This window comes from Bacillus rossius, chromosome 1, assembly GCF_032445375.1.
Source record: "Bacillus rossius redtenbacheri isolate Brsri chromosome 1, Brsri_v3, whole genome shotgun sequence".
Taxonomy (NCBI): domain Eukaryota; kingdom Metazoa; phylum Arthropoda; class Insecta; order Phasmatodea; family Bacillidae; genus Bacillus; species Bacillus rossius.
The window spans coordinates 125,827,430-125,840,006 of NC_086330.1; the positions used below are offsets into that span (position 1 = coordinate 125,827,430).

Sequence of the window (12,577 nt, forward strand, 5' to 3'; positions counted from 1 at the left end):
TCCGCCTATTAAAATTAGGATGTACTTTATAGTCATAACTACGAGTATGGGATACTACGAGACCTTCGAAGTTACGAGAGTTTTGAAATGCACCGTCAGTTTGACTACGTAAATAGTAATCCTAAACTAATCTGGTTATTACGAGTGCTTCCTTGTTGGCTCTTTCGTAAGAAAGAGTGATTTAAATGGCATCTTCAAACAAGGAAAAATACCATTAGTTGGAAGGAAAAAAAGGTTCACGCAGTAAACAAAGGCTGCAAAGCGAGAGGGCCGTGGCTATGCTGGCCCCTAGCTGTCGAGAAAGAATGAAGGGGTGTTCTGGTGGCGAACAACATGCTCCCTTTCTCTCTCTGTCTCTCTCGCTCGGCTGTTTCAAGAAGCCCTCCCCCTGCCATTGTGTTACTGGCTGCTTCGGCCAGTAGAGGGGAAATTCCTAAACCACCCCCCTCTCCGCCCCCCCCCCCCCCCCAACATGAGTGTACATGTGTATGAGAGCCCTGTTCCTTTTTTGCATGTGTGAGACCTCGTTACGTGCGTGTGCGTGGAGGGGAAAAAAAAAACACTCTTCTTGTGTAGCTTTACAGGTTTTAATGATGCAATATTCCAATAGCGTCTGAGCTTTCTCACAAAATTTCCTTTGTCTAGTTGTGTGGAGGAACCAGGGATACCGCCGCTATGTTGAGATACGCCACACAAAGAATTCACTTTTATTAATATAATATCATTAAAGTTGTGAACATTACTGTGATAATGTAAAACACATTTGTGTGTCAAATTTACGTATGCGTTGGGGTGGGGGGGGGGTTGGGTTGGGTTGAGCCAGAAACAACAGTCAAGGCATTCCTTTTTGGTTCAAAGTGTGACAAATTGACGGGTGAAGGTGGCGGGGGAACGAGGGTCTGAAGGGTCCCCGTCTTTTTTTTTACAACTTCATAAAAAAATCAAGCACGGATAACCCGAAAACCGGATAATCCAGGCCCGGATAATTGAGAGTTTACTGTATTTGTTTCAAGTAGTTGAGACCACTGAGCGTATGTTTCCTCAGCAATTTTCCATATATTTTATTCATAATCTCTCTAACATGGCATTGATTTTGGTCGTCGATGACCTAGATGTTTATGGTGCTTCACTGCTGTAAACAAAACAGCTGCGTTCAATAGCTATTACATTAATGATGTTTTTTTTCCGGCTCATCGCTGTAAACATGTTATTATTCAGTGTAAATTCATAAATAAAATATTTATTACCTGGTATATTTAGATACATATATTTACAACAAAGAATTATGCTGAAAATATTTATAAATTTTGTAATACCTTTTAAGCAAAATTAAAGAGTGCTGCAAAAACATAACCGCAGAAGTTAACACCAATACCAGGAATGCTAACTGTGCTGTAGTTATCTCTGTCTGCTGGATCTATTTACCGCCAATGCGTTGTTTTACAGAGAGTTTGGTACAACAGCCTACACGATTACACGCAAATAAGGCAAATTCTGTCCCAGTTTTCTATTTTTTTTTACATGAAAATGTGCAATGATGTCCATAGACCTAAGGGTCTTCCTACAGGTGTCTATTAACAATAAAAAATAAAATTGGAGAAACAAACACTGTACAGGTTGCACCAGGGCCTCTGAGGGTTCCCAATGTATGGTTTTCATGTTAACTTAAAAGGTAATTCAATATTTGAATAATTACTTAATTCCATAATAAGCATTTAAAAGTAATGTGAGGCTTTTAACCAACAACAAATATTAGTGGTAATGGAATCCCCACAAATAGTTTAATTTAAAACGAGAAAGCTGAAAAAACCTGCATATAACCTAAGTATGGTATTTTAATGATTTCTTTTTGTAGTGACTGATCTTTACAATTTTCCTTTTAAGAAGTTTTCCCTGTTAATAAGTTTTTATCATCCAGTCCCTTGAAAAACGTCTTAACAGGGTTTTACTGTATTTCTCCCATATTGATTGGATACTGGCGTGTCCTTGGGCGGAATAAATAAAAGAGGGGAAAAGAAAAGTATCAGAGGTGGCAAAATATGCTGAGAAATATAGGCCAAATCCAAATATGTGGTTTCCCTTGTCCATTCCAAGTGAAGAATGTCTAAAATGTGTACGCTTATAAAAAAAAATTATGAGCAGTTATTACTATTAACATTTCACATGCTGTTCACAACTGGAATAAGTCAATATTCACGCAATTGTAGGAATAACAGTGTGTACGATAGACGGGCACGATTACAGTAGATATTTTATAATGTTTTCTACGGAAGAAATGCAAGCATCGAGACCGGCTGCAGCGCAGAGGGCGGGCGAGTGAGCAGGCACATGTCCGCGTGGCGGCGGGCCAGTGAGAAGTTCCAGCGTGCATCATGTTCAAACACTGAGACATGAGGTTACATTTTTCATTGCATTCAATGGTATGTCCTTTATTAAGACCAATTACAAGCAAATAACACCAGATATAATTATTCAAAATATAAAACAAAAAGAGTTTACTTTGAGGGGGGAGAGGGGTCAAAATGGGCCAGCCCAGATTTTACAAATGCAATCCATGGAACCGTGAGCATACATAAAATTGGGATTCTAGTGTGCTTACATGGAAAATAATAATGAACATCATGTGGAAAAAATTATGAGGTTATGAAATATGGCAGTTTAATACAGGAAATCATATTGCGTTTAAGACTTACTGTAATACAAATTCCTGCAAGATAGTACTTGTGCATCATTAACTCACATCAGCAAAAGCTTTTTGTCATCTAGAAATATATGTCCCAATAAATTTTTTTCTTTGCTGTCAATGATTAATTGTACGTTTAAAATGGGTGCTTTCCCCAGTAAAAAAATTGATAAAGCAACTTTTAATACAAATACCAACCTGAGGAAAAAACTGATGACAGCACATCCTGGCTGCCTGACGGAGATTTCAGCTGGGCACGCCCATTCGAAGTGATGCTGTGATCTGAAGGGTTGTGGCCTCCTGACTTGAGGAATGTAGGCCCTGGAAGACCAGAACTCCGGTACTGTTGGGCCATCTGCAACGGAGATGACAGAAACTGCCAACACAGTTCCACACGAATAACTACAAAATACCATCAAACAAAGCATACACAGCAAATATAACATACATTGCACCCTGAAAATACATCAACCTAATGAAAAAACCCTACAAATGTGCAACAAAAATTGAAAGTAATTACAAATAAAAACCAAATTGAGAAGTTAAAGAATTCTGATATGAGCTCACACAGTTCATCACAGATAAATGTAAGATTCAGATGTTCTGTGCATTTTTACACAACAAAATAATTTTTTAAGTAAAACAAAATTAATTTTCACACATTAATACAATTCATAAAACTCAAGTGAAACATGAACATCCGTGCCGGGTGGGATAGGGAATTTTGATTCGAAAAAGTTATCTGCAAGGAAATGGGACAGGATCTGGAATTATTAAATAAAAAATACTAAAATCAATTATAAAAATACTTTTTTAAAGGAAAACATATTGTCTTTTTTTTTGCTAAGGCCCCAATATAGTACATAATTAAACTCTGATAGAGGCATGCAAATATCAAAATTGTCTTTTTTATTACTAAGGCCCACATATAGTACATAATTAAACACTGATAGAGGCATACAATTATCAAAAAACACAACATACCACAAAAAAGGCTAACATTTTATGTAATCATAACCACTGTGGCCAGCTCCTTGGCCTGACAAATTTATAATTGTGCATGTGCACGTGTGTGGTAATGAAAAACTGTAAAAATATCAGCTTGGACTTTAAGAATATTTAGTCATCTCATGTTCGTTAAGAAAGGGTTGGTGCATAGTTAAGTCTACCAGTGGAGTGAAAATGCAAGAAAAATACGTCGACAAGATTCTTTACTGGCCAAGATTTTTTAATGATTTAAAATTGTGAACTAGATTATAACCATATCGATGGCTTAGAATGAAAACCTTGTATCTCATAAAATGCACATTTTACAGCAGAGACGAAAAACTGTGCTACTGATATACTTGGTTTCTTTTTTTCCCAATAGAAAGCAGTAGGATGCACATTTTATTTCTTTTCAGCCAAAAATTTTGTGAGATACAAGGTTTTCCACCCAAAAACATAAAAAAACTTATTTTCGTCCAAAAGTTGAGATACGAGGTTTTCATTCTAAGCCATCGATATGACTCTCAGTTATTACAGACTTTAGTAAGATTTAAATATTTTTTTTTATTATTTGTAATAAAATTTGTAATTAATTTGCTTATACGCTTTGTAGTTGAAAAACAATTTAGTCAAGATAAAGTTTCAAATAAATCAGGTATTTATGCATAATGTATGATGCAAGTACATTTTTAGGTCCTCATCTCATATGTAAATTATAAATTTATATTATTATTTTAAGTAACTATTTTAAAGTGACTGTATATTTTAGTAAGATTGAGCATTGCAAGTTTGGATCATAGCTTTTTAAGTTGTTTCTTTCAACACCTGAGTTGGATTTTGGATAAAATAAATTACAGTTGAATTTAAAAGAACTTACATTTAAATTAGTAACTGGCCCAATTCAAAACAGCATTCGCTTTTACGTGACTGCCTTTTAAGAATCTGAAGTAAAGGCCTAGCTCAGGTATTTAAAAAAAATAATTTAGAAAAAAAATTATAATTTATTTTAAAATGTTTTTGAGAATACCAGCTGGGTGTTGAGATTGATTTCCCTTGATCTAAGACAGTGAAAATAAACAAAAAGCATATTGTAGGCCTGTGTGAATTTTTGAATACAAATACCAATTTATAAACTATTTGTATTCAATTCAACCTAAACTTCAAAGTAACGAATATTCGCTTGCTTACGAATACTTGACATAGCATACGTCGTGAGTTTGTCATATACCAACATTCTCTGCTGAGATTATTAAACATGCAACGAGTATTCAAAGTTTTTTTTCCACTACTGTCTTGCTAAACAGTAACGGAAAAAATCACGTAAACAATTCAAAACAGAGCAAATTTTTCATTTCAAATTTGAAAACAAAATATAATTTTTATTCTTTTAATCACACACCAGAAGTGGTTAGGTAAAATAAACATCAACAACCATGGACTACAACACCACAAAACACAAGACACACCATTGAGAAGGGGAATTAAAAAAAGTAATCATCAAAAGTTTCAGTGGCATATAAATCGATTATCACAATCAAACTGAACACCTTGTGATACAGTAGCAGCTTACTTGCCGCGTATATCTATGACGAAACAAACATTGCGACAAAAATATATAAAGAAATATAAATAATGATTTAAGATTCCATATGAAATTAGCAAAAATTGTGTTTATCATATTGCTGAATTAAAATATAATTTGCCTGGCTGCTATTAACGACAACTCATAAATAACTAGAGTTTTAATACATAAATATCAGCTCATTCAATCACTAATTTGGGAATTCACCATAAAGAAAAAAAAAAGAACAATTATTTTATGATTTAAATATTTTAATAATCATTTGCCATATAATTATTGTAGCTGACTATACTTACCCAACCTTTAACTTAAGTATTATTTGTCTAATTTTCCAGAAGTTGTTACATGACACTAACAATTTTAGTAGGATTCTAATCCTAAATTCTTACTATGTTAAAACCGCAAACAGGCAGATGGTCGCTCCAGCATAAAAGACGTTGTTTGGTAAGCGAAAGTATAAACAGTAGTAAGCAGAGGATGGCATGTGTAGATGTTTGAGTAGGGGAGGGGGGTGCTGCCTTCACAGGATGAACAAAGAAAGGAGAGGAAGGCAAAAGGATCCTGCGACAGCTCCGTTAGCACAAACTCTCCCTCTTACCTCTCCCCAGAAATGCCAACATTTCATTTCAAAGCAGTAAAGAAACACAACAGGGGTCAAAACTGGAATACGTAATGTAGGTTACATATAGACCATGCAATTTTTCAACTAAGCTTTTCCAGCCATCAGCATGGCATGTGATGGTTCTGGGTATGAAATATGAGCACAATTAGAAACGTAACATTCAGTTATTTGTGTAAAAATTTGTGAAAAATTAGAATAACACATTTTAACTTCAAAATATAACAATTCACATTATTTTTAGAGTATATAACAATCACAATTTTTTCAGGTTTCTTAGCTATTAGCAATGAGCTCTAGTGCTCTAAAAAATTAGTAAATAAATATTTGGAAAAGGAAAAATATAATATATCAGTAAAATTTGATTTAAATGTGCACAATATTTGGGAAAATAGGACCACTTTAAGCTCAAAATAATACCACTTTGTACCAAAAAATAAAAACGCACATGCATGTCTTTATTCATCAAAAATATTAGTAGCAGGATAAATAAATGTCAATAACCATGGACTACAACAAAAAACATGGACACTCCTTTGCAATGCCAATTAAAAGAGAATGCAATAGAAGCAACGGTGTATAAATTGAGTCTCAAAATCAATATACCACCATTAACAATTGCATCTTACTGTATGTTGGTATCTATGAAGTAACAGAAAAAGTAAACTAAAATATTTAAATAAAAGTACTGGATTTCAGAGTAAATAAGCAGAAAATGTGTTTGTATTATAGCTGAAATAAAATAGATTTTATATCGTTACTCTAGCAATGAAATTGTGTTAATTATTTAAGTATAAGCTCATTAAATCTAATTCATACATACAGAAATAAAAAAATTAACATTTTTGTCAATTTGAAATTTGTTGTATTTTTGTGGTTTGCAAAAAGCATTTTTCATGGATCATTATTTATTTAAAGTAGCTGGTTACGAAAAATTACACGAATAAAAAATTAACCAAAAGATTGGTTAGGTTATATGCATACAAACAGAAAAAAAAAGGAGGGGGGGGGGGGGGGGGAAGTTAATTTATTAAACCAACTTTCTCTAGCTAACCTTTTCACTTCAATATTAATTGTATAAATTTTCCAGAAGGCAATATTTAACCACATTTCACATTTTTTTTTCTATGTACGTTTTCATAATGTGAAATTTTTTTGTGTCAATCCAATTCTCATTATTAGTACAGTGAAATTCAGTTATAACGTACTTCAGAATAACGTATCTTTCAGTTCAACATATGATTTTAAATTCCCGTTCAAAACAGCAAAGTAAACAATGTAAAAATATTTCACTTTAACATTAAAAACGTATCCTACCTTTCAATACAACGACCATTCTTTTCTAGTTATCAGGAATTTTTTTTTACATAATTGTTACTGTGCTTGCGCAGGAGTTCTTTAACACAAATGTATGTTATGATTAATTATTATCACATTCAAGAATCATTATCAAGTATAAAACATAAACAAACAATGTCTCAACGATTCATAGAATCATAGTATATGATAACACGCCATTCTTCCTCCATGGATCACACACTTTAGTGCACAAGATGATCTATCCAATCGATTGCTGTCTCGCCCCTCTTCAAGATAATTGTTTTTAGTTGCGCCATCTTTTGGTTATTTGGAGAGCACATTTTAAAGTTTTAATTAACGCAAATATGTATATTTGTAGATACTAACATTAAATAAAAATTATATTTTAACTAGGGGTGTGCGGGAATAGGTTTTTGTACTGCGGGAAATTTTCGGGAAAAATAAATTATTCCCGCGGCAAACGGGACGGGACCGAGAAAATTAAAAAAAAAAAAAGCATATTTTTAATTATAATATGAGAAGATGGCCATTTAAACGTTTCTTGCAAAGTTAGTTGTTTTTTTTGCTGCTATTTCTTTTGTCTGCTTCACTTGCCCTTTTTTCAGCGGCGACTTCATATTTTTTTAGCATCCTCAAATTCTTTTTTATATAGAGGGATGTTTATTGAGATGTCTTAGTAATCCAGACGTGCTACCATGCTCGCATTTCAAAAATTTTTCACACGAGACACACTTTGCCAGGGATTATTTCTGTCAGACGTTCAAAATACTTCCAAACACTTTTAGGTTTACAAGTAACAAGCTGATCGGTTGCGACCTCCATTACTTGTAGGCTGCTAGTTTGTTATAATATACAATGCAATCAAAAATAGGAAGATATACTTTGCACAAGCCTTAATAACGTAATGTCAGCCGACAAAGCTCGCCAAACTAAACAGTACACAACTATTTTTTTCTCCCAAAGCAAAATCATAGATGTTTAGATACTCGTGAGCAGTGGTGTAAAACTATGTGGTTTCATATTTTTCAAAGTGCCAATACAGTTCTCTACATCACCACTGCTATCAAGTAATGAGAACGGTTACGCTTCGTTATGTAACGCGAGTCTAGTATTTCTTATATCTTTGGCGAAAAGGTTGGATTGCGCATTTGTTTTGTTTGTGTCCAAGGACACACAGTGGTTTTAGGTTAAGTATTCGATGGTGACGGCAATAACGTTATATAACTGACTATTCACGTATCTTGAAAATTTGTACCCTTGAAGAAATATATTTATGAACGCATACAATATTTAAGCTACTCCATGTACGTTTTTTATATTCCAATTAGATATGTGTAAACGATTATCATAATTCACTGCACACCACAGCTATCGCTACGATCGGCATAAGTTTAAAAGATGTTTTGCGTTTAAATAGTACGGAAACCCTTCAAAAATGTACGATTCCATAAAAAATTGTTGTAAAAACAGTTTGAATTGATAGAAAACATTTTCACATGATTAGTTAACATTTGTAAATTTTTAAACAATTTCCTGAAAAATTCGGGAGTAATAAAATTCCCGCCCGGCATTTTGGGAAGCCTATTTTCCCGACTTTTTTCCCGAAGCGTCGGGATCCCGCCCACCCATAATTTTAACTTATATACGAAATAGAAAATCCAATAATGTATATTTATGCAGGTTAAGTTTTGAATTGTTTGGTGTCACAACATGGCCGACACGCTTTGTGTTGCCATGAATGTCGGAATATTGCCTGGCACAGCCATGCTCGCGACACGCACTACTAGTGTGGTGCTATTAATATCTATGGATGCAAGGTTTGTTTACGTTTGACGTGGCATGAGGCAAACAATATTGTTGATTGAATATTTTAATCAGGATGGATAGCCAAAAAGATAAAAAGAAACGCAAGCAGTTCACTTTGTGCGAAAATGTTGAAATTTTAAAAGAAGTTGACAAAGGCAGGAAAAATGCAGATGTGGCACGGTTGTTTGGTTTGGTGCCCACTGCACTGTCAACAATAATAAACGATCGCGAAAAAATTATTTAACTGTACGAACACTCTTCTTTATCTGCTGGTCGTAAGAGACTTTACCTAGGAGATAACAAGGACCTGAAAATTGCGCTGAACAACTAGCTGAAGGATATGAGGGCACAAAGTGTTCCAGTCTAGGACCCATGTTGCAGGCTAAAGCAAATATTCACTTCCAAGCTAATGTAACATTTGATCCCCTAGTACTTTATTTTTAAAAATTCAAATATACTACGTTTTCAAGGTAAATATATAGACTTTCAGAATAAAGTACTTTCATTACTAAGTATAAAAGTTTAGGCTTTATTGAAGTACTTTATAACGAGATTCTACTGTATTCAAATTTATTCGTAATTGAGAATAATTTATTACGATTCAATTAGAATTTAAAAAACTGACTTCACACAGGCCTACTCAATGTACCGTGTTTTATCGCATAATCGTCGCACATTTTTATACAAAAATCAACTTTGAAAAGTCGGGGTGCAATGTTTATGCAAAAAAAAAAAAAAGTTTTTTTTTTGTTGGTTGTAGTAATTTATAAAAACAAAATCCATTCATGAAAAGTACGTTTATTTAAAAAGTGGAGTATACAAGATCACGCCAAACAATTAAAATTAATAAGTCATGCAACAAACACCTTTCTTCAACTTTAAATAGGAAAACAAAATTGGTGACCCGAATGCGAGCCTGAACTCATGCGTAACTATCGCCGTAGTTCACACTTACCACGAAAGAGTGCGGCTCATCAAATGTAGTTAACTCGGTACTCGACAGAGCACACTCGGTGCATCCAATTGGCGAGATATTAATATTGATATTAGACTACATGTTCGCGCTTAACACGGGAAGCAACATAACAATACATGAATTATGCCAACTAGCGCTGGCTACATTTTTACAAGCGGTACACCGCAGTGACGCAGACAAACAGATAAAGGTTATAACGTTTAAAAAGTCTTTAAAAGAAATTTCCATATCAGACAGCTTCGTATTACTGTTAATTAAATAGGTGGTAATGTCCGAATAAATAATAGATTTCTACTTTAAAATACAAATTTTTATATGAAAAAAATACCTACACAAAACGCTTGGAATCAAATAGCGGGACCAAAAACATCATGCAATGTTTACGCGAGAGGATACTTTATCCAAATTTTAACACCCTAAAATATAGGTGCGACGATTATGCGATAAAAGAGGGTAGCTAACTCCCCATACAATAGTGAAAAAAGTGACATTCTAGTTTTTAAAAGTGGCCATAAATAGTTAGTGATGTGTTGGTTCTATTTTTTTCCCCCAGTTGTTGGTTCAGATGAGCTTCTTAAAATCGGTTCTTGTTTCTAGGTTAACCACCGAACAATTTCCAGTCATACCAAAGATACATAATGTCCTGTTAGAAAGCATGTTTACTTGTTCATTATAATTCAGATTGCCTCACTTTACAGTATCATTAGGTTGTGTGTGAAAATGAATTTTACGAGAGCAGCAATGAACAATGTACCCGAACTCGATACATTCTAAAGGACACAAACTTTGTTTTCAAGAAATCAAGCAATTGTTACAACTGAAGCATATGCTTCTTGCGTCGCCGTACAGCTGAGCGATTCCTTCCCCTCCCTTCCGTCGTTTCCCCCTCTCCGCTACCTCTTTCGATGGTTAGATTTCCCCTCTGCATCCCTACATCTTCCCCTGTAGTGTGTTATTCCGCCGCAGCTCCAGCACCCTCTATATTGTGCTTATACGGGCCTGCGAGCTCTTGTCTCGGGTCGTTCGGTTGCGGTCGTGGGAGCAGTGTGTACTGGTCAGTATCAGCGATGACGGTAACTTGCATACAGTAACGTTAAATTTCTTGCACGATGTGGCCGTGGCTTTTTACATACATTTGTTTCGCCCTTGTAAAGAGTTAACTTTAATCAGCCACAATGTTTGTTCGAGCCGTTTGGGCTGTAGTATGGGCATTTCTGTTTGTGTCTCTCTATACTGCCAGTTTTCTTACGTGGTTTGCATTGCCACTGGTAAACGTAACGTTTGATTCCTTGTAATTTGTTTACACCGCACCGATATTGGCCGCCTTGTTTTGTAGTGGGGCTTTAATTAGTTTCATTTTTCTTGCTTGTTTTGTCTTTGCCCTTTAACGCCATACGCGCCATTTGCTGCGCGAGCCAATATCGACATTGGGCTTGTGTAATCTCTTTCCTGGCCGCACCTTACCTCCACGTTTAGGGCTATATTATTAGTTTTGATTCTGTATAAACTGTTTTGTTTGTTTGAATCATTTTTTATATGGCCTGTGCAGCCCGCCGGGGTTTTATACTCCTTTAATACTGCTGTATTTTAATAATCTTCTATTTTACTGTAACATATTGTATACTCCCAGTTAGGCTTCTGCGAATCTAGGATTTTTGTCTCGAATCGAATCACAAATCAAATCTTTAAAGATTCCTGAATCTCGAATCTTTTTCTTTGAATTTCAGTTGACAGTAATAAATACTAATTTTGTACATAAATATGTTACCCAATAAACCTTTTATTTATAATTATTCATTGCAATTGCAATGCTATTTCAGATTAACTAATACTTATATTATGTTGCATAAAATACAAAACTATTGTTATATGCATGTTTGTAATATTAATAGTAGACCTACGTGCATAGTCTATAACTACTTAAAAATAATACCAACACTTTTATAACAATATGTAAACATAATAATACCAATAAAAAATACACAAACTTTGTAGATTCCTCCAAATTTGGTAAAACTTACAACTATAAATACACTCAAAACAAAGACAAATAAGAAATAAGTACACTATCTTACATGCTTCATAATATATTACAGTGAAACCTCATTACAAACCTGAAGGGGAGTAAAATATTTCAGTTTGTAATAACGAGGTTCATATTAATGAGGTTCTTGAGCCAATAGGTAGAATAAGAACTCGATAAGAAATATTGAATTCCTACATGTCAGAGCACTAAAAATGTGGAATATTATTTTTGTAATAGAAGCCAGATATTGACATGCACACTAACAAAATACACTTAAAAGCAATTTTAATAGTTTTAATAAAATATACTATAACAGACTGATAATTAGTATACATATACGTATGTATGTATTCTTATTTAATTTGCTTCCAAAGTTTTGACAAAAATGATTAACATTTACCGTACAGTTAATTGCTGTTGAGTGTATAGCAATTCTTATGCAAAGTATGCAAGATATATTTACATAGGTTTAAAAAAATCATTAATTTTTTTCTGGACACACTTATCTCTGTAAATATCATTTACAGCAGAACATATCTTCTCAAATCCTACAATCAAGTCAATTGGCACATCACTTG

The 12,577-nt window shown here is 34.1% G+C and overlaps 1 protein-coding gene across 19 annotated transcripts in view; it reads right to left on the reverse strand.

Moving 5' to 3' along the window:
- The window catches only part of LOC134544890 (protein PRRC2C), a 355,574-nt gene that overhangs the window by 40,735 nt on the left and 302,262 nt on the right, over positions 1 to 12,577 (reverse strand). For 17 of the 19 annotated variants that reach the window (XM_063388526.1, XM_063388523.1, XM_063388533.1 and 14 more), the window contains one exon: positions 2,882 to 3,059. In XM_063388526.1, coding sequence (XP_063244596.1) covers positions 2,882 to 3,059 — 178 coding nt within the window. The remainder of the gene's footprint in view (positions 1 to 2,881; positions 3,060 to 12,577) is intronic. The other 2 variants (XM_063388528.1, XM_063388534.1) reach the window with 1 other exon arrangement.